The sequence below is a fragment of the Hemitrygon akajei genome, chromosome 13, assembly GCF_048418815.1.
Source record: "Hemitrygon akajei chromosome 13, sHemAka1.3, whole genome shotgun sequence".
Taxonomy (NCBI): Eukaryota; Metazoa; Chordata; class Chondrichthyes; order Myliobatiformes; family Dasyatidae; genus Hemitrygon; species Hemitrygon akajei.
In genome coordinates this window covers 55171373-55194761 of record NC_133136.1, presented here as the reverse complement: position 1 = coordinate 55194761, position 23389 = coordinate 55171373, and the positions used below count along the sequence as shown (strand labels likewise).

The 23389-nt window shown below is 37.3% G+C and overlaps 1 protein-coding gene across 4 annotated transcripts in view; it reads right to left on the bottom strand.

Moving 5' to 3' along the window:
* Positions 1 to 20962, bottom strand: part of kdr (kinase insert domain receptor (a type III receptor tyrosine kinase)) — a 62943-nt gene extending 41981 nt beyond the window's left edge. For 2 of the 4 annotated variants that reach the window (XM_073064642.1, XM_073064645.1), the window contains exons 1-9: positions 20642 to 20962; positions 15953 to 16034; positions 13109 to 13314; positions 9798 to 9919; positions 9274 to 9442; positions 4685 to 4824; positions 2387 to 2558; positions 1570 to 1687; positions 755 to 924 (exon numbers count right to left, since the gene is read on the bottom strand). In XM_073064642.1, coding sequence (XP_072920743.1) covers positions 755 to 924; positions 1570 to 1687; positions 2387 to 2558; positions 4685 to 4824; positions 9274 to 9442; positions 9798 to 9919; positions 13109 to 13314; positions 15953 to 16034; positions 20642 to 20702 — 1240 coding nt within the window. In that variant the 5' untranslated portion in view covers positions 20703 to 20962. The remainder of the gene's footprint in view (positions 1 to 754; positions 925 to 1569; positions 1688 to 2386; positions 2559 to 4684; positions 4825 to 9273; positions 9443 to 9797; positions 9920 to 13108; positions 13315 to 15952; positions 16035 to 20641) is intronic. The other 2 variants (XM_073064643.1, XM_073064644.1) reach the window with 2 other exon arrangements.
* Between the last annotated feature and the right edge of the window lie 2427 nt (positions 20963 to 23389).

The window sequence follows — 23389 nt, the reverse complement described above, 5'->3', positions numbered from 1 at the left end:
CGTTTCGGGCCGAGACCCTTCGTCAGGACTGAAGAAGGAGGAGGGGGCAGGGGCCCTATATATATAGTCCAGTCTGAAACGTTGACAGCTCCTTTCAACGGATGCTGCCCAACCTGCTGAGTTCATCCAGTTTGTTTGTATGTGTTGATAAGCTCATCCTATTTGGCCCATATCCCTGAACCTTTCCTATTAATGCACCATCGTGTCTTTGGTGATTGAAAAGATCAGCCCAACCTAATCCAATATTCCAACATTTGGTCCATAATTTTGCATATCACATGTCTTCAAGGACACATTTAAATACTTTTGCCTCTACTGCCCTTTCAAATTGCAAGTTCCAAGCCCTTACCAAAGGAAAAAACATTCCAGCTCATCTTCTCACTGATTTTGCTGTAAATTATTTCATTGCCCTCTTTTAGTAATAAAGTCAGTACACTTGTTAAATTGTTTTCTATTACAGCTCTTCTGTAATGCATATTTGAATTTATCTATGCCAAAGAAAGACTTGATTATACGTACAATGAAATGACTGTGCCATATTGATTTGTAATGAGTTCTTTATATAATGAACTAAATGCAATTAAATCATGCTGAGAAATAGTTCAGCATATCTTCTTTAGTCAATCTCAATTGTTGGCTACTTTACGTACAGTTTATGATTTTTGCCAACCATATTCTCTTTCATTGAATGATCTTCACCATTCACCTGAGATACTTCTGCAAAGAAAGAGCGTGTGATTACAGAAGTGCTTACCATTTACTATGAGTTGAACTGTGTGTTGTTGCTCTTCATTTGACATTGGATTTCTAAGTATAATTGTGTAATTCCCAGCATCCTTCTCTGTCACACCGCTGATCATCAATGTATATCCGAGCTGCTTTATTTTGTAGTGATCCTTGCTTATTGGTCTTCCATTCTTGGTCCTTTAAAAAAGAATCTATTGGTAATTCTTCTGAAACACTTCAGGGAGTTTGTTAGACTGTGTTCAAACCAACATAAAAAGTTGGTCCTTTTGTGTATTTTCCTTTACAGAGCAACCCTAAGAAAATGCCTGATATGTGTATAGCAAAATATTAGAAATATACATTGAAGGATGTTTGATATGGAACAAAGAGCTGTTGATTAAATTAACTTCTAATAGAAAATGCAGAAGGTTTTATAGCTTTCTTTTTAAAGCATTTTTTTTTAGCATGACTTCAGCAGATCAGGTCACCTGATTCATTCAAATTACCTAACAAAGAAAAACTGCATGTTTATATTATATCAAGAAGATACTAATATATTTGATATTAAACATATGAAATTCTTACAAAGCATGGTTTGATCGGTTTATCCATTTTGATGCATTATAACAAAATTGTCTTAAGTCTTAGAAACAAAATATTCACCATAAAGTTCAATACATTCCATTTGTTCAAAGGCATTCATCATTTCATGTAAACATGTCAAAATGAATCATAAAACTGATAACTTCATTTAGTCATAAATATATATATATGGAATGCTTTAGTATACATCTCTGAAAATTAACTGTCATTAATTACTTGTGTCATTTATTTAGCAATTACCATTTCACTTCTGGTTGGGGATAGCCTGTGACCTTCACAGGAATTTTGACATTCCTTTCTTTCAACACTGTCTCAATTATTGACCTGGCTCTGTGATCTATGAAGATGAAGGGTTTCTCTGAAAGCACAAAATGAAAACAAAGTCAGATCCACAATGGTAATGTTCTTATTGAAAACATTGGGCTAGGGAATTTTTGAGCTGCAGAAGACATGACACTGTTTATGTAAGACAGCATTCTTCATTATATTTGTGTGAGCGCGTTGGGAAAACAAATGCTAACGTGTAGTGAGAGTTTTTGAAGGCTGGGCTTCTCGCCCTGTAAAAATGATGTGAAGATTGCTCAGTTGTCAAGAAAACGCACATTTATTTTTGTAGGAATGCTATTCTCCAAACAAACTACAGATGCCTTACTTGATGACCCAAAAGCACATTTTTCAGCTAACATTAGAGCACTGTCAGCTCATTCTTTACATTGTCAAATGAAGTTCTGAATTGTGGTGCTTTGTAGAAACTCTTGATTCAGCCTAACTTTTGTCAGTCATAAGACCATAAGAAGATAAAGCGCAGGAGCAGAATTGGTCTATTTAGTTCATCAAGTCTGCTGCACCATTTATCGGCATGGCTGATTTATTACCCCTCTCAACCCCATTCGCCTGCCTTGACGCCCTTAATAGTCAACGAGCTATCACCCTCCACTTTAAGTATACCCAATGACTTGTTTTTTAATTGTTAATAGTGCTTTACTTTAAAAATATTTTAAAAGTATTTCCACATAGTGGATGTATTTCAAAGCATATGATACAGAATATATCTTACCATGGATAATAACATCAATGCTGTGCTCCATTGACATCATTCCACTGGAAGCATGGCATATATATCTGCCTTCATCTCTTTTTTTCACGTTATCTATAATCAGAATGCTTGAGAGTTCCAGGCCTTGCGGTAATTCTTGCTTCTGATTTTTGAAGAATAATTGGGGATTCTGCTATAATAAACAGAAGTCATGTTTATGAAAGGTCCAATATAATTAAGTTCAAATTTGCTGAATAAATTCTGGTTTACATAGATGTAGATTCTCCTATTGCAGTAACACCAGTATCATGCTAGGTTGGTTCACTTGACAGCAGTCTTATACCCAAAAGTTTGAATTTTAGTGTCATCTCCAGGCTTAATTTGCATAACTAGTACAGGTTAAGTACCCCCTTATGCGAAATTCCATAATCCAAAAACCTCTGAAGTCCAAATTTTTTCAAGCGATGACCTGACTTCACAAAGGAAATTCCCACAAGGCACTGGGAAAGTTCCTAGACGATGCACAGGTCTCCGTGAATCAGAGACAGTTCTGAGAAATAACCTCACATATGTGATGAATTGAAGTTAATGAAAAATAGAAAAATGCTGCATAAAGCGAAAAACAATCTCAATCACGCATTGAAAGAATGGATTCGTCAGCGCTGGAATGAACATATGCCGCGTAATTGTATGCTGATCATGAAACAAGTAAAGATCTATACACCAAACCGAAAATTGAAGGTAATTGTAATTGTGAATATTCAGCAGGCTGGTTACAGAAACATATGAAAAGGTGCAGCTTAAATTTGTAGATTTTTTAAATTTTAAAGATAAAGCATCTGCTGATCACAAAATATTGATGAGTTAGTGAAGATCACTGCTGATGAAAATCTAACATCAGAACAAGTCTGCAATGTTTTTATACCTTTCATAAAACCTAAAAGTAAAATACAAATGCAGTCCATTGTAACTAATTAATCAAAATACAGCATCGCAGATGAAAGCCTGTTGCTGTTGTTCTTCTTCAACAGTTGATTCAGATGTTCACCTGATGCTGTTGTGCCGATTTTGTTACCCTGTACACATTATATTTTCATCATATTAATGGTATGTAATCACTCTTGCTGTTAAGTACATATGTGTGTTGAACAAGGGTAAGACAAAGACTGCTTACCAGTAACATATACATTCAGAGTCAGAAATGATCGTGATCCCAATCCATCTCATTATATTTTCCAAAATCCGAAATACTTCCAGCCCCAAGCATTTCGGATAAGGGGCTCTCAACCTGTATTTATTTATGATGATGTTGAGAAAGTGCTCTACTATATTGTCTTGGTATTAAACTAAGGGACTGTCTATATGTTGCTTTGTATTAAAAAATCCTTCACTAACATTATTACTTATTTCAATAGTTATACGTGGTTTGCTATTTTATTTTTCTGCTGTTCAACACATAGCAAAAAAGTACAGTGGATTCTGGTTAATTGGGACACTTGGGATACGCATTGATGGAAGAATTCATCCACATTGCATTTTTTTCACTGTAAGTGAATAAAATCAACACAGACTCCTAGTGTAGATAATGGACACCCTTCACACAATGCTGTCGACGATTGCATTCTCCAAATCTTCATTTTCGTTGTAACATTCAAGATGATTGTCAATACTTTCAAATTCCTCATTGTTAACTTAAAGTTCTTAACTTGTTGAAGGAGTAAAATTGTTACATTCACATTCTTGGCTCTTTTTGGAATCTCCAAGACTGAATGCTTGTAAACACGTGAGAAGAACAGTTCTGAACTGTCTTAATGCTTATTTCTTGTCTCAAAATTTGCTGCTTTTTGAACACAAGCACACACAACTGATGATATTTTAAAACTGTTCACTCGAATAGCCACACTAGTGCATGCAACTGACACTAGTCAGAAATTGTTCGGTAACAGACTCCTGCCCCAGTTAAGCAGCATAATGTTCCAAATAAACAAAGGGAAGCCCAGCTTTTATCTCATTAGGTTTTGTTCTTAAAGAGATGACCTAGGTAAGTAGCTATCCTGATTAACTGATGGCCCAATTAACTAGAATCCACTGTACTTCCAGGTAAACATACAAAATTTATATATTTGTGACCATCATAAGATCACTTAGTCCAATGCAATTTTCCTCCATTCTATCTCTTTCATTCTAAAGTCAATAAACCCAAGCATGAAGACACAGAGACTGAACAAAGAATCTTTCTGGTTCACTTGGATTTGTCCAATAGAAACATCTTTTACCTTCTTTAACCAAAAAAAAAGGTAAAATTTTCATATGCTGTACCTTCTCTCCGGGATAGTCCCAATCAAAGTTCAGCCGTACATTCAGCTCGGTTCTGGCAGTACAATTTAGCATCAAGCGCTCTCCCACTGACAATTCCACTGGAGATGGTTTATTCAGTGTGAGGTTATAAATCATGAATCCTGCAGAAAAAGATAATAAGTAAAGGCTAATGATGTAGCTTGGCTGGCTTTTTGAACCTAATATTTCCAGACTAATGGGAAAAGTCAAAGATCATCCATAATAAAACAATGTTACAGATTGACAAAGGGGTTGCAGTGAAGATGAGAACTTGTCCTTACATTATGTGTAATAGGAAAATATTTACCTTTTCAGTCAAAACAGAAAACACTGGAAACAGTTAACAGGTGGGCAATTTGAGGAAAGAGAAACAGAGTTAATGTTTTAGATCTACAACCATCCTTCAACACTGCTAAGCGCTTTCAGAATTTTCCATTTTTATCTCAGATTTCCAACATCTGCAGTATTTTAGTTTTGGACCCCTGTAATACTGTTACATGAGGTACAGATATGAGAAAGACATCTCCCCATATTATCAGATGCCATTGCAATCTCTTTCTGCCACGGTGTTGACCTAGAATTGCGTTAACGGGAAAGTTTAACAACTGCTCTTAATGGCTGCAGGAGCAGTGTAGCAATAACTGTTCCAGCTCTGGGCCAGCTGCTGCCAATAAAGGCTGTTATAAAAATATGCTACCCAGGAAAATGGTGGGATGGGCAAGTGGACAAAGAAAATAAGAAGGGTCTTGGTTTTAGAAATCTTGAATAGGATGTGATAGAGGTGCAGAGGGATACGATGAGGAACTGGGGTGAAGCTTTCCACAAAGACATTGGAGATGAGAGTCACTTAACCACTGACCACAAATCCTAGGTTATTGTCTTTCTGAGTTAGCATTTTATAGAACATTTTAAGTAATGTGTCTATTAAATTCCAATAACTTGTTAGTTGCTTTTTGAGACCAGTCTAGAATAATCTAGTAAAAAAATATAGTCTTTCTAAAAGTAAGTTAAGTCAATTATTTCATTGAGGTGTACCCACCCCCACACTATTGCATGCATTTACAAATATATCTCCCTGAGGATGCCTTAAATTTCTTGGTATGGCAACTTAACTTAGAACTTAAAAACAGTAATTGATGTCAATAACTGTGTAGATATTTTTACAACTAATTGTTATTCATGAACATTAAACACATGAAACAAATATGTAATAATCAAGGATTCCATTAAAGTACTGATTCAAAATTATGCAGAAATTAAAGGCTGGTTGTTTGGTCCAACTGCTCCACATTAAGAAATACTCTCCCAAATGAATACATGTCCAATCAGTTCCAACATTCTTTTATCCCCCCCCCCACTTTCCTTCAATTACTGATCTTACATGGTTGAATGTAAACATGTGGTTCACATGAGTCTAAAACATTTGGATACATATTTTAAGTAATGGCCATTATTTATTTCTATCGATTTAAATTACAGCTAAAGCCCCGTGTTTTCAATGATGTTGCTCCAATTCTCTTCCTAAGACCGTCACTGTAGCTTGTGATGTAGGATAGAAAAGTTCAGTGGCATACATACTGAAGGAGTTCAGGGAAGAAGAAGTCATTGCAACTCCTCAGATGGCAAAGTCCCTTTCCTGACATGTTATCATCTTTAGAAGCAGCACAAAGAGAAAATGAAGAGAAAGCAAAGAATGAGCCGAGTTCATGCACATCCTGTCAAGGAATTGCAGGTGATGTGGACATTCCAATTTTGGCAAACAGGCTGCTACCCGACTGCAGCCAAATTAAACACCATAGAAAAGTTACAAACACCTTGAGTATAGATTCAACTAATTAAAGTATCAGCCTCATGTTGAGTGAAATTAATATGGATTAATTTCTATAATGAATTGATTATATAAAGAAAAACTATTAAAGTATTCATTGGAGGAAAACTAGGTTCCCTGTTGGGAAAACCAGGGATACAATAAAGGAAACATCACCAACTCACACCTCGCTCTCAGCAGGCGAGGAGCAAGAAGGGTCTAGTTGCACTCAACTTAATCAGTCAGAAGCGTAGTCCTACTGTGAGAAGCAGTATAAACTGTGCAGTTCTGATTAGCTATAATCTCAGGACACACATTGCACTGTAGTTCTTTTAAACGGAGATACAAACGAGCCACAAGAGAGGCAATTCATTTTTCGGATGGAAAGGCATCCATACTATTTTCTAAAGGGAACTATGCCTGACCCCAGTTCAGAAAACTGCATTCTCCCTGTAATCATGCTGACACTTTAGCTTCTAGAATGGAATTATTTTGCTTGGCTCTCATGCTCAAAACACAGCATTTACAGTACAAAATCAACATCACTCTTTAAATTTCTTCCTGGCTGCTCCGATCTTCAGATATATCTAAATCTAAAAGCTGATGTTTCATTCGGAAAGCGGGATGAATCATATGCAAAAACAGGGTGGGTATTGCACAGGACAATGAGCTTGAGGCTGTAATCTTACAGAAACAGTTTAGGATTGGGCCTTTATAAATTATATCCTCATGACATGCCTCTACCTTCTTGAATTATCACTGATTTTTGATTTTACCCATCGAGTATAGGCAGTAGGAATTATCAGAGCAGGATCTGAGTGCACACATAAATGATATTTAAATACATATTAAAGAGAATGTTAAAGGAATAAGAATCTAGCTTACCAAGTTTTCTTTTATGCCCTCATGCCTGTGAGTTCTCAGTTTTTAGTAATTTCAGTACTAGTGTACATAAGAAGATAGAAGCAGGAATAGGTTACCCCACCTCTCAAGCCTGTCTCACTGTTCAATATAATCATGGTTTATCTAAGCTGGCCTCATCTCCTCTCTGTCAGTTCCTGGTAACCCATAATTCCTTTTCTTTGAAATATTTATCTATCTCCATTTTAAATATACTTAATGATCTATTCTCCAGCATCCCCTGGAGTAGAAAATTCCATAAAGTTAGTGCCTACTGAGAAAACAAACTTGTACACATCTTGGTTTCGAATGACCAGCTCCTTATTCTGCAGCTATGCTGCCTTGCTCATGGCTGTCCCACTTGTGAAAACATTTCACCATCTACCCTGTCAAGTGCCCTTAGGATCTTACATATTTAAATAAGATCACACCTCCATTCTATACAGAACAAATCTGTCTAGCTTCTTTTGATGGAACAACCTGTCATCCCCAGAATTAGTCTGATGGATCTCCTCTGGGCTGCCTATAGGTAAGAACATTATAGCTATGCATAGTATTCCAGATGTGGTTTTACCAACACCCTGTATAACTCGAATAACATCCCCATAACCTTTCACTTGAAGGTCAATGTGGTTTTTGCCATAGGAACTACCTGTTGGATATGCTTCCTAACTTTTTTGTGATTCATTTTGAACATCTGCATCCTCCTGAAGTTTACTCATTTTAAGTCTCTCTCTAATTAAATGTTAATCCACATTTTGATTCTTGCAAAGTGTACAACCTCACACTTCCTTATATTAATCTCCTGTCAGGATATCACTCAACTACTGAATCTACCTACAGTATACGCCACTGCAAAATCACAATATCATCATAATAACTTCCACCTATTTCCATATTGTTGACAAATTCACAAACCTTACATTTCATCCCTTTCTCCAGGTCATAAAAGCAATCGAGAGCGAAGATCCTTTCCTGGAGTACTCCACTTGTCATATCCCTCCAGTTTGAAAATAACCCATTTATTTCAACTCTTTGGTTTCCAAGGGACAGGTAACTTTCAACCCACGCTAACAAACTTTCTTCAATACCCTGAGCCCTTAATTTATTCACCAGTCTCTCCTGAGGCACCTTGCCTTTTGGAAATCTAAAAATATTACATCTACAGGATCCCCTTTATCAATTTTCATGGTCACATCCTCAATAACTCAATTTACTTCTCATAAAACCATGTTCACCTGTTTTGATTACATTCATCTTTCTTTAATGATTAGTTATTTCCTCATTAATTATTGACTTCAACATCTTGCCAAAAGTAGATATTAAACTAAACGGGCTATAGAATTCCTCCATGCATCTTCCTTTTCCTTCCAACAAGGGAGTCATGGTGGCTGTTTGTCAGTCCTTCAACTCCACTTTCTTTGGAACCATTCTGTTACAACCCAGTGATCTGTTTGCCTTTAGCCCCATGAGTTTAAACTGTCATGCCTATAAACCACATGACAGATGTAACAAATCTGCATAACCTGCAGATAGGACCACTCCTCAATGATGAATTCCTCATGACATTCCTGATATTTTTCGACATTTCTCTAAGCAAGCTGTTACTATTATTTGAAAACAAAATATCCCACCAGCATTTTAACAAACTGAATGTAGAAAGCACTCATTTCACACAGATACCATAACGTAAAGTAAATGAGGCAAAAGCCAGAATTAATATGACACAAGCCTCTCAACTTCAACTTCATATGGACACGGTATAAACACTATCTCATCAATACTTTTGTCATCCTTTAAACCAAATAATATTTATATATTTCAGATTTAGTCACTTCATTGTAAATGTAAAAAATGTTCTTACCAACAACTACCAGCACATAGATGTTAGAATGATAGGCTTTTCCATTCACTGTTGTCTCACACTGGACCAATCCTGCATCTCTGATTCTCTGACTCAAGACAATGAAGCCATTCTTATTATCCCACAATATTGTTGTTCCGTCAGGGACTATATAATTCTCTGGATATTTCTGTTCACATATTAAAGAGAATTAATTTTCAAATAAAAAAGTAATGCTAAAATAGAATTTATAACTTGTAATAAAGCTACATGCAATAGTTAAGTATATTATAAATTATGTTTTATGATGCATTTTCTACAATATGTTCAATTAGATTTAACATGACATTAAAACTGTACAAAATTGTAATATGTTTGCAGACATACACAAAGTTTTTGAGCAAATATTAAAGATAAACAGCCTATTTACATATTTGGCATTTATGTGCATTTATAATTTTAACAATATAATTATATTGAAGTAAACTGTACATTAATTAGACATTGTAGATGTTCTGGTAACTAGAAAAAGCAATTATATTTACCGTATGTAAGGTGACATTAAGATTTGGAATGGAAACCTTGCATGGAATGACAAGCTTCTTACTTTCAGTTATGAACAGTGCTTCTGGCTTGTCGGAGGGATTCACAAAAGGCATTTGATCATCTAAAGTGAAATAAGATATTAATGTAAAGTGATTAGTTACATTTCCACATTCTTTTTAAACATATCGGGATATCAACGGCAGCTGGTGAGTTGGATTACATTCTTGCAACAATATTCTTGAACAGACCTTTTAAAATCTTGATTTCATTGGATTACGCTTTAGAAATTATTTCACGTGAAGTTAAAATTAAGGGTACCTGATTTCACTTCAGGGTGTCAATAGTTCTTGCCTGTTCTAGCAGATGTGGGTTGGGTAAGTGGAAATAACTTTGTTCTCATTTTTGAAGGAGAGTATCATAAATGTGCAAAATGGAGATTAAAAAAATGCAAAGGGTCTGTGAATTTGAAATTATGCTGGGAATTACACACCCACTCGGAACTGATGAAAATTCACATCAGAAAATGCCTGTTCCAAAAACAATGTAGGTGCCTCCCCAATTCTTTCACCCTGCAAATTTTGTTTTGCTCTAACATTGGTAATGTTTGGATTAGCTCAATCTTCCAAAACCCCACTCTGTAACATCTCAGCCCCATCTGAGGAAGATCCATAAGATTTGTTACATTTTTACATCCCATTCCTTCCTTTTCTAACAAGGGATCATCTTCTGAGGTCCACATTAGCATATCTGGAAGCCAAAATGCCCCTTGCTTTTTTGCATATTGGCTTCTAGTCCTATTTCAAGTCTCAGCTCAGCACAGAATCAAGCTGAGGAAGCTCCCACGCAGGACAACTTTTGCCAACAATGGCATACTGTTGCACACTTTACAAGGTCATGAGGAAAATCATGGGAAGATAGGGAGCGAACAGAGAAAAGTGACTTGATAAATTTCTTCAGAGGTTCTGATGGGCTGCATGAAGATCCCTATGGAAATTAAAGGCTTATTAAAAAAAAAACAAGAGATACTGCAGACGCTGGAAATCAAAGTAATACACACAAAATGCTGGAGGAACACAGCAGGCCGGGCAACATCTTTGGAAAGAAGTAAATATTTGATGTTTCGGGCTGAGATCCTTCACTGGGACTGGAAAAAGAGAGATAAGAAGTCAGAATAAAAAAGTGGGGGAGGGGAGGAAGATATGCAAGGAAGAAGGTGATAGATGCAACTGGGAGGTGGGAAGGGTGAAGTGAAGAGCTGGGAAGTGAATTGAAGAAAGAGATAAAGGTCTGGAGAAGGGGGTATCTGAGAGGAGAGTACGGAAGGTCATGGAAGAAAGGGAAGGGGGAACAGCACCAAAGGGAGATGATGAGCAGTTAAGGAGAGAAGGTGAGAGAGGGAAATGGGAATAGGGAATGGTGAAATGGGGGGGGGGGGGGTAATTACTGGAAGTTTGAGAAATCGATGTTCATGCCATCAGATTGGAGGCTACCCAGATTGAATGTAAGGTGTTCCTCTTTCAGACTAAGTGTGGCCTCATTGCAACAATAGAGAAGGCCAAAGACTGACATGTCAGAATGGGAATGGGAAGTAGAATTGGGATGGGTGGAAACTGGGAGACCCTGCTTTTTCTGGTAGACAGAGCACAGGTGCTCAGCGAAGCGGTCTCCCAATCTACGTCGGGTCTCACTGATATACAGGAGGCCACGCCGGGATCATCAGGTACAGTAGATGACCTCAACAAAATCGCAGGTGAAGTGTCACCTCATCTGGAAGGATTGTTTGAGGCCCTAAATGGTAGTAAAGGAGGAGGTGCAGGGCCCAATGTTCCACTTGCAAGGATAAGTACCAGGAGGGAGATCAGTGAGGAGGGACGATGGACAATTTTTTGATTGGTTGCATTTTTCTGTTACAGAACAATTTCCACATAAACCTGGGGTAGTAATGAGGCTATTTGAACTCTGAGCTCAGTATGTTTTTCCTTTTGTTTGATGAATGTTTTCTTGTCTTGTTCCAATATTGAAAAAGATTTAATATACATTGCACACATACAGTGGAGTAAGCATTCTCAAAGTTCTGCAAGCCACTGGATCTTAAAAGCCTGAAGTGATTCAGTGGCAAGGCAAATTTGTGAAAAATATCTGGCATATGTCAGTGTCAACCGAACACCAACAACCCCATTTTATTGCTATTCTTGGAAAATAATTCATGAGGCATGGGCTATTCCGAAATGGCAAAATGTGGGCCATTCTCCCATCAGTATCTTTGCCAACTTATCAGTTGCATTAGAGCAAATGGCCACAAACCAAAGGTATAAACTAAAAGCCTATCAATTCAAGCTGAAGATCATTGTTAAAGCATTCTTTCCGACTCTCTATATTTAATGACTATTAGAGTGCACAAAGGTTTTCATCAATGTTTGTTACCTATATGTTTTTAAAATAAGTGAACTGGCAAAAAAATTGCAATGACAGTTGCAGCAGGAATGAATATGAACCTCTATGTAGCTGGCTGCAAACGACATGCACAGCTATTTTCTGATAAATTCCTTGTGGGCATGTAAATTTGTTAAATAATACAATTCTAGGTGACTCATAATCATTGATTAAGAATGTTATGTTTTTCATGTTGATTTGCATTTCTCCCAAGTGTAATTGCAGAGAGAAAAAACACACTAAATGCATGGAGTCATGAATGCCAATCAGGAAATTGGTTTGTTGTCTTATTATAATCCCTTCTGATCAGTAAGACAGAAGGAAGTGCTGCAGGCAATCTGCATTTAACCGCATTGCTATGGAAGTCAGTAAACAGGAACCCTATGGAGGTTAACCTCAGCATGTGGTGGACTTTAATGTGCTACACTACTACTGCTGCTGAAGCCAAGGTGATCATTTGTATGGTCTCTGATAAGAATCAGTATCTACTACCACAAAACAGGCATTGCTGTTAGATCAAAGACTAAAAGAGATTGAGACACACCATGCAGGAAATACAGGCTTAAATTGAAATCTTGTTCACTCCATGAAATATAACAAGTTAAAATCGAGCTCTGGTTGTTCTTTTCTGAATATGATAAAAATCAAGTATGTTCAGATAAAAAATGTCAATGGCGAAATTTTTTCTTCATTTCTTTAATTCTTTCAAATACTTCCGTTGACATATTTAAAATGCACTGAACAGACAGAGAAGAATGAGCCACAAGGGAAATATTGACAAACAGTAGTGCAATCAAAATATTTGGCGCTGTTCTAAATATCATTAGAAATCATCCTAAAGACCAGATATCAAACAACTTTAAAAAGGTTTTCTTACCCTGAACGAAAACATAGATGCTTGCAGCTACGTGGATTGGTGATTGTGTGTGGTAACACCGGTACATTCCAGTATCATTTGCATTGGTCTTTGTCAGAATGAGAGTTTTGCAAAACCAGTTCCCTTTGCTGCAGTTAGTCAGTGATATCCTGTGTTCCATGCTGCTGTGGTTTCTGGGCCATGACCATTCCACCGGTCCATGTCCACTATAGCAAATATTCAAAAGTAACATGTTAGAAATGTAGAACTAGTTAAAACAATCTATTTTTTTAAAAAGCCACAACCAGAAATAACAATAAAATATTTTTAAATGTAAAGAGCATTATTTTTATAATTACATTTCCTAAAAGCAATGAAAACAAAATTCAAACATTATTTAATCAGAGTTATTAAGCATTGACAGATATTCTTCTCCTCTGGAAGGTAATGATCATTTAAATTATAAATAAAAAATGAATAGAATATATTTTGAGCTCTAAGTGTTTAATGTAAAAGAGGCATCATTTATGCAATCACATTTACACTCCTTTTAAAAACATGCATTCCAATAAAGAGGGCCTAAAACATATTGTTTTATATGGCTGATTTGAATTTGTGAAACATTGAAGTTGGTATTTACTCTCAGTGAGAAAACTAAAAGTCAACACTTTGTATTTATATGCTTCGGTTACCTTAATCCTTCGCAGAAGTAAGTATTCAAAACGTTACACCATTGCACAGAGTAGATTTTAAGAAGAGAGACAGGGATTATGGGAGAGAACTGCAGAGCCCAGGGCTTTGATGGCCAAGAATATACCCCTTTTGACTGCACATGATCCATTTCTCTCCATTCGCTGCAGATTCATGTGTCTATCTAAAAGCAACTTGAACACCTCTTTAGTATCTGCTTCAGGCACCTACCATCCTTGCTCTTCTTCAGGGAGATTCCAATACATGATGGCTAAGAGCTGAGAATGAGGTACGGATTAAAACAAGTTGTTTAGGAGGTTTCCTATATCAAGGAAGTATGTGTTCATCTGGTACTTCAGGATGTTTATTGCATGTGATCTATCTTTGCTAGATAAATGTTAATATACATCAGGATATACTAATATATACAAGGTCATAGGTAACAGCATGATCACCCATGTCAATACAACTCAGGACATAATGATGATACTAGGATATTCATTTATGTGAGGTAAATTTTTTGAAGCTAGTATGAAGGCGAAATGGAAGTAAAATTCTATCACTACATTAAGAGTGAATTTTGAGATTGTTTGCAAAAGGTCCTGGTGACAATTTAAGCAGAAATAATATGTATGCATAAAATGTGATGTCACCTCTGTTACCAAAAATCCATGCATTTGAAATTACGTATTTTTATTTCATTAAAGTGAAAGATGACTAGTTATTATAAATTGTAACTTTGCGTTTGTTGAATTCTATGTTTTAAATATTGTAGCTGATCAATTGATTTTAATACAACTTTAGATTATGGATAAATATGGACTTCAACAGACTTATGGATAATTGTGGATGTAAATACTGCATAGATACATAACCCTGGGAATTTCTCAGATGTATAAAAGTTGTCACCATTTTTGCAGGTGTACACTTAATATGTGTTAATTTAAATTCATAGAGTCAAATAGTGCAGAATCAGGCTCTTTGGTCCATCAAATATCTATTTCTACTGATACCATTTACCAGCACAACCCAGAGTCCTCTATGTCAGCAGAATCAAATGCTCTTTTAGATGCTTCTTAAATTTTATGGAGGCACCTGCCTCCACCAGCACAGAGTTCATCCCATCTCTCCTTTGAACTTTGAACTCATAACTGAAATCTCCATACCAGGCAACACCCTGGCAAATCTTGCCTGCAACCTTTCCAGTTTAATCACCAGAACTGTACACAATTATCCAGCTGTGGCCAAACCAATATGAGAAGATCATCAGGGTCTCTCTTCCCGCCATCACGGACATTTACACTACACGCTGCATCTGCAAAACAAACAGCGTTATGAAGGACCCCACGCACCCCTCATACAAACTCTTATCCCTCCTGCTCTCTGGGAAAAGGCACCAAAGCATTCGAGCTCTCCCGACCAGACTATGTAACAGTTTCTTCCCCCAAGCTATCAGACTCCTCAATACCCAGAGCCTGGACTGACACCTTACTGCCCTATTGTCTTGTTTATTATTTATTGTAATGCCTGCACTGTTTTGGGCACTTTATGCATTCCTGGGTAGGTCTGTAGTCTAGCGTAGTTGATCTTTCTATGTTGTTGTTTTATGTAGTTCAGTATAGTTTTTGTACTGTTTCATGTAGCACCATGGTCCTGAAAAATGTTGTCTCGTTTTTATTGTGTACTGTACCAGCAGTTATGATCGAAATGACAATAAAAAGTGACTTGACTTGACTTGAACATTTTATAAACTTGTATCAGGGCCTCCCTGCTCTTATTTTCTCTGCCTCAGCTAATGAAAGAAGGCTTCAGCATCACTCTATTTACTTGTGCTGCTCTCTTCAAGTATCTTTGGACTTATACATCAACTTCCCTTTGTCCCTCAACATTCCCATTCATGCTGACCATCTTTCCCTCATTTGGGATACCAGGATTAGATTCCAGTTTAAATTTATGTTTATGGCATGAGCTTCAACAACAAAATGGAATACCATACAATCTCATTAATCACATCATCTGGATAATACTGTCAAAAGCTAATAGAAATATATTTACTATAAACAGATTTACAAAGGAAAATTCATTAAACCATATATATTTTCAAACCTGTAAAGCAAGGTCAAGGTTAACTGATGTTTAATGCATTTAAAGGTAATAATTCTTGCAATCTCTTACCTGCAATTAATTATTAAAGTGTCATTAGCATTAATTACATGCTCTTTATTCTGGATGCTAAGGTGTGGCAAAGAGAAGAAACCTATAAATGAAAACATGAAATAAATAGTAAGGAAAAATCATTGATAGATTGAATATATCTGTGTCTAGTCATTTAATAATTATAGATTTGTCATATTGAATGTCAGCACTGAAAGATTCAAAATTACAAGGAAATGATACAATAGGTTTTTGAAAAATACATTGTAGTTGATTTGTAATCCATGTTTGCCACCTCACAGTTTTATTTGTGTAACTAAAACAAGATTCTCAAGAATAGCTTGGGTATAACAATCTACATCAGTTTATGTGTAACATACATGGGTGTAGTTAGGTCTAGAAAAAGTATAGCAACTGGTTTACAGAGATAGGAAGGAAATTTTGTTTGGGTGGGTGCCAGGACAGTTTCTTCTGAAATCTTATGAAGTACCATATTCAGACTGGTTCTGACTTTAGGCACCATTCAAGAACTGGTATAATTTATTTTTAGAACATTAAGCTCCAGTAAAGAAATATTCAGACATAGGTTATGGCAGGTTTTTCTGTAAAAATGAATTAATGTATATCAAGTATCTTTTCTGCTCCACAACTATTTCAAATGCATGTATCAGAAAAAAATGTACAAAATTCACCAGTTCTGTACTCAGCTTTCTCAAGAACATACAACAAAGTGTGTATGTTCTTCATCCACTCCACAGGAACACTGCATTCAAATGCTTGAATAACAGGAAGATGGGTTTGTCAATGTTCAAGTACCAATGGACATGCAGAATTTGTTTTTATTTTGTTATGCTGTCACTTTGAAATAATTCCCCAAACAAAATAAAGGAATGTTGCCTCATGAAAAGGCAGTGGTTTGTTCAGCACTCTGTTGCTACAGGATGAAGGGCAGATTGCTCAGCATGAGATAGCTGGTTAGGACCTCCCAAACTCTGGGAATGATTCTGATTTCCTCATGATTTCCATAAGGATTGGAATATTAGAACAATCAGCAAACCATCTCATCCTTTGGAGAATTTCATGTTTCTTTCCTCTATTTCTCTTAAATTACAACATAGAACATTAAAAATGTCAACAATCTTTGGGATAACTAAGTCCATTAGAAAGTGACTTGCAACCTAATGCAATTTAAGAGATTGTCTTTACTTGATTCCTTATAGTTTAGTTTGCAATCCGTTTCTAACTGCTTACACAAGCATATTAAGCCATTTCTTAATGACTGTTTCATCAATAAGCATGAAAATATTGACAACATAATACAATAGAACATAATATAAATATTCTATTCATATCATCTCGCAGTGTTTTGGAAAGGTATGGAAGAAGCTATTCCTCAATGTAATTTAGAGTCAAAAGCTGAGTTCAATCATGCATACCGATTCACCTCATCAGACCGGCCCAAATTCTTAGGCATAGATTGTGTATAACTATCTACATCAATTTATATGTAATACATATGGGCGTAGCTAGTTCTAGAAAAAGTACAGCAACACTTTTACAGAGATAGGAAGGAAATTCTGTTTGGGTGGGTCCAAGGACAGTTTCTTCTAATGACTGTAACCTTGTACTTTAGAATATATATATTTGTTTATTTTGTCTGCTGTAATATTTTGAAGTTTTAACTTTAGGCTCAATAAAAATCTGACTATACACAAGTTAAAAGTAATAAGAAGGTAAAGCAATTTGTCAATTTAATTACAGAAAACCATGGTGACTCATTTTGAGCATTACTAGTGCTGAAAGGATTTTAACATATTTTAGCAACATACTTATTGAATGAACTATTGGAATGCTAACAGAAAGAATATTTTCAGAAAATGCTTCTCATTTCATGACGAATTGGGCTTGCTGAATATGGCTATATTCACTGTAATTAGTTACTGCATTCATAAATTGACTATATTTCATTTAAAGATTAGCTTTATTTGTCATATGTATATCAAAATATTCATGAATTCTTCATTGACATAATTGCAGATAGCACTGTCAGTGGGACTTACATTCAACTAACATTGCCAGCACTTTGAATTCTATGTGGTAAGCTTATAGGACATAGAACATAGAACAATACAACACAGCACAGGCCCTTCAGCCCACAATGTTGCACTGACCCTTAACCCTGCCTCCCATATAACCCCCCCTCACCTTAAATTCCTCCATATACCTGTCTAGAAGTCTCTTAAATTTCACTAGTGTATCTGCCTCCACCACTGACTCAGGCAGTGCATTCCACACACCAACCACTCTCTGAGTAAAAGAAAACCTTCCTCTAATATCCCCCTTGAACTTTCCACCCCTTACCTTAAAGCCATGTCCTCTTGTATTGAGCAGTGGTGCCCTTATGAGGTAATATGGTGGTCAGATCCTTATCTAAATCATACCCCGCTAAACAAAGGGATACCCTAAATGAGGTTGAAGATTCTGAATACCACACATTGAGAATGGGTGGGTGAAGCCTACTGCTGTGATGATAGGAAGATGGGCAATTCTTTTCTTTGTGAACACTGCACGTTCTCTGGAAGATGCAGGGAGCTGACACATTGGAAGCATCACAAAGCAAGAACAGCTATTAAACGGGATGCTGAGTGTAAGTGAAGAGGCAGCTTGTTGCTCCCTTAAAGACTGCCCGAGTAAGCACGCTTAATATTTGCTTACTTTCACAGCATCGCCTGGTAACGAGCCTTCATTACGCTGGTAACACACGGACACAGAGTGAAATCTTTCACTTATTTTTCTGTTGCAGTCTGACTGATTTCGGGTTACTGGCGCTAATTGTGCCGCAGGTTTCCTCTGATCAGCAGGTCTCACGCCTCCTGTCTGTCCGTCAGGAGCTCCTTCAGCCAGACAATCCGCGTTGACAGCAGACTTCAACAACTTCATTGCCCCCAAATGATTATCCGCTCGCCTTTAATCAGCTACTGGATAACAGCAGTGCGTTAAAGTGAATGATTCCGCAGACTGCTCCAACGCCTTTTGGCGCACGACAGGTTTTACTTTTAAGTTTTTTGAGAGCAGACCAGTGATTTTATTAAGTTATTTTGTTTTGCCCTATTCCCCTCCGGCAACGGGGAAGATTGCGAGTAACAAACAATCTGCTGGGGCACTCGGCGGGTCGAGCAGGATGGGGGTTATCCGTTTTGGTGTTGTGTGAGTCTAAAACACGAGAGAAGCCGAATGACCTGACAGAATCGAAATGTAGGAGCGACATTCAGAAAACAGTTGTGCTTCTAGCATACACATGGCACAATGTCAGTCCAGTGATGCAGGATGGCGTAATTTGTGTTTTGAAGGAATGTGAGTCCCTTAGTATTGATAACTCCCACCCCACCTCCTTTCCATTGATTGCTTTAGCTCGAAACATTGAACCTTGATTCCCGGATAGGCTGTGTTGAGATATCATAGGGTAAAGTACAACGATTAAATAAAGTACAATTAAGTGCAAAAGCTCTATCATCTCTTCAGGACCTGATGAGTGTCTCAGTTCCGCTTCTGAAAATATGGCAGGTGTGAACAGATGATGGAGAAAGGACTTCACTTCCAGTTCCGAACCGCGGTGATCTGGAATGGCCAGCATCCTCTCTCTCCCCCGTCAGTGCGCCCTCCCCTCGGGCATGTACCCCGCAGCAGTGAACGCCAGCCACTCAGTCCGGATTCACACCCCCTGAGTTACCTTCATTGCCCCTCTGAACGTTCTCCCAATTAATTTCTGCGGGGAACGGCTATCAATTCGGTCTAGAAAATCCACAGCGTGAAACCGCTTTCTTGGTCGATTTACCGTATTAGAGGAACGTAAAGAAAAGAAATGCAGATGCTGGAAATCTGAAGCAGAGAAGGGTGGAAGTGCTCAGCATCAGGCAGATGTTCTCTGACCTGCTGAATGTTTCCAGCGTTATCTGGTCCTATTCAGACTTCCCTATTGCACTGGAGAGTGAACAGCGGAACCAGGAGGGAGACATGCAAAGTTGCAAAGTAGCATTTTAAACTCTCGGTTGTAAACGTCAGTTCTCCATAAACAATATATTAATGTTAGGGATTCCCTGTGAATGTAATCGAACTATTACAGTTTCCGCCATCACAGATAAAAGACTTGATTTCTTTCTAAGACCCCACGTTTTAACTATGATGCTTGTTTTCGTATGATTTCAAAGAACGTGGCAATGCTTCATTAAACCGAACTAATCAGATCATTACAAATCACTTTCAGAAGCGACAACAGGTCGGCTTTCAGCCTGCCTCGGGCAGCCAGAAGATGGACTACTCGGCTAAGCAAGTGCTGCACTGTTCAGCGCGATTTCGAAGAGGTCGAATTCTCTTCAACTGTACGAAATGAAACAATTTCCACAATCGGTTTATATAATCAAAAATCGGTTTCAGGTTTTACAAAGCGCACGGTCAATGTACGGCATCAAATAAAAGTAAACACGGGATGGATTTACATTATATTACAAAGCAGAAATTAAATAAAAATCAATTGCAAACCATGTTCACTCGTTTAGAACAAACTTAAATTTTCACTATGAATTAATGTTTTAAACTATGCATGTGACCTTTCTGCAATTCTGTTGGATTCGCGCGCTTAATTGCTATAATTTATAGTGGAGCCTTCTTAAATACTGCATAACAAGAACATTTACTTGGAGATACCCTCACCGGCTGAATCAGAAATCCCAAACCATAGCCACAGCAGCGCGAAAACCGGATTCTCCGACATGTCACAGTGGGTATCCCCGAACCCAGAACAACGCGATCTCTGGTCTAATCCAGCAGTTTTCTCGATAAATGTCGAATGATTCACAGCCTCACCCTACCACTTTCCCTTGTTCCCAATACAATCGAACAACATTAAAGTCACATTTGATTCATTAAAGGTTGAATGAAGTCTTCAAAACAATCCAGGGATTATAATCTTGTATCGTTTTTTTTTCTAGATCGTCCTGTAGGAGAAGATTAGGCTTGGCTGGACGAAGATCAACTTTGGTTTGAATGGACATAGCAATTTGCTGGTTATATGCGGGAGGAGGTCCCAAGCCTCGAAAATTTAACTATGCGTCACGTGCCATGAGGATGCTGCTAATTCCATCAACAATAATTGAAACTAGAAAGAACTTTGTTACGAGTTTAACCACAAAAAGTGGAATAAATCTATACTGACCGTGTCTACAAAATATCATAGAAATTGCTTATTGAAAAAAATTACAGAAACAAGATCAGTACTCTCAATAGTTCCAGATATAAACACAGTTTCACATATAAACACAACCATTATAAGACACGAAAGTCAAACTTTCTAAGAGATGTAAATATACGGGAAGGCATCTGTTTAATCTTACTATCTTTTTACGAGTTTGGTTATCTGAAACAATAGTACAAGTACAGCATAAACATAAATTAAATATCGAACAGCATATTTTACTTTTTATCTGAAAGTGCCGATATCTAGAAATTACTTAATGTTTGCTACAAAAGAAATGCTATCAAAGGATTTCAGTCTGGTGTCACAGTGAGCCTTTATTGTGAGTCTTTTCTTTATCAATAACAGTGTGATATTAAATCTGGTTGTTGAGTTTCTTCATAAAGTGGGTTGACGATTTATTTGGCTCTCTGCCAAGCAGTTTCCAATGGCCAGTTGGATATAAATCTGCCCAGTCTTAGTCACAGCCTGTTTCCACGTGGATGTTAATCGACAGTAGTAAGCGACAATAAATTGGCATTATGATGGATTTCTCAAAGTCCACAGAACGGCATTGTTATGACTGCAGTTGGGTGTCATTTAGGTTCAGCTTTGCTGAGGAAAGGCGCTCGCTTCGCATTTCCCGTGCTGGTAGATTCACCAGTTACAGACGCGGGAGTACCTGGAGTATTCTTTATGAAGTACATCGGGGTTATCCCTGGTACCTTCTCCAAAGCTGATCCCTGAAGTGACATGACAAAAATAGACTACCCTGTCCTTAACGCATTGGTGAACGGTGGAGCTTGCTAACACAAAGTGGCTGCAGTGTTTCCTCATTAGAAAATTATTACATTTCAAAAGAACATCCTTGCCTGTGAAATGAATCAGGACAACTTGAGGGTGCAAAAGATGTAATTTAAATATGTCCTTCCATTCTTTAATCATTGGCAGAAACAGTTTGGTATTTACTAGCAAAGGAGCCATCAAACAAATAAGACAAATTCTGCTACAAACATTATATCCATCTGCTTTCAACAAAAGTTATCTTTTCAGTGTTAAATATTAGTTGCTCCGTGTCTTCAGTTCAGAAATATTGATGAGTGTGCATGGTTCATCAACATTTTGCAGTTTTTGAGAAAAATACACACAAAATGTAGGAGGAGTTCAGCAAGTCAAGCATGATCTATGGAGGGGAATAAACAGTCAAAGTCTTGGGTGGAGATCCTTCACTGAAACTGGAAAGGAAGAGATCAGAGACCAGAATAAAATGATGGGAGGAGGAGACAGAGTAAAAGGTGGCAGGTGATAGGTGAGAGCAGGTAAGGGTGGATGCTTAGGTGGGGTGGGGGCATGAAGTAAGAAGCACAGAGAGGATAAGAGTCTCCTGAAACATCAACTGTTTATTTCTCTCCCTAAATGCTGAGTTTCTCCTGTATTGTGGGTGTTGTTCAAGATTTCCAGCTTTTGCAGAATCTTTTGTATTTATATTTCATATTTTTCCCCACGTTGATGACTTGTTTCCTCCATTCTGACTTCCCATTGTGAATAACATTGAATTCATCTGAATCTATTGTACTTTCAAGTTATATTTGATGATTATGGCTAAGATTATGAGAAACTTATTATTTTCAATATTTCACTGCTGAATCAAATGCCACTGACTGCTAAGATGTCACGTGAGTAGGGCAAGGTCTTCTGTGTTGACAAAGAGCTTACCTCAAGTAAGCTTTAACACTAATTGGTGAACACATTCATTCTAGCCAGAGGAAAACAAAATAGGAGAAGAATATTGGTGTGGAGTGGCAAGACAGAAAAATTGTGCTGTTTACCTAACATGGGGCATTAATGCTGATACTGAGTGCCTTAAATTTGCCCTTGATCCATTCCACATCAACAAATCAATGCCTCACCAACTAATCAACTGATTATTGACTTAAGGAGGAGGAAACCAGTCCTCATCAGAGGATCAGAGGTAGAGAGGGTCAGCAACTTCAAATTCCTTGGTGTTATTATTTCAGAGGATCCACCCTAGCCCCACACATAAGGACAATACAAAGAAAGTATGGAAGCACATCTACTTCCTTAGGAATTTCCAAAGATTCAGTATGACATCCAAATCTTTGACAAACTTCCATAAATGTGTAGTGGAGAGTATATTCACTGGCTGCATCACTGCCTGGTATAGAAACATCAATGCCCTTGAATGAAAGATCCTACAAAAAATGGAC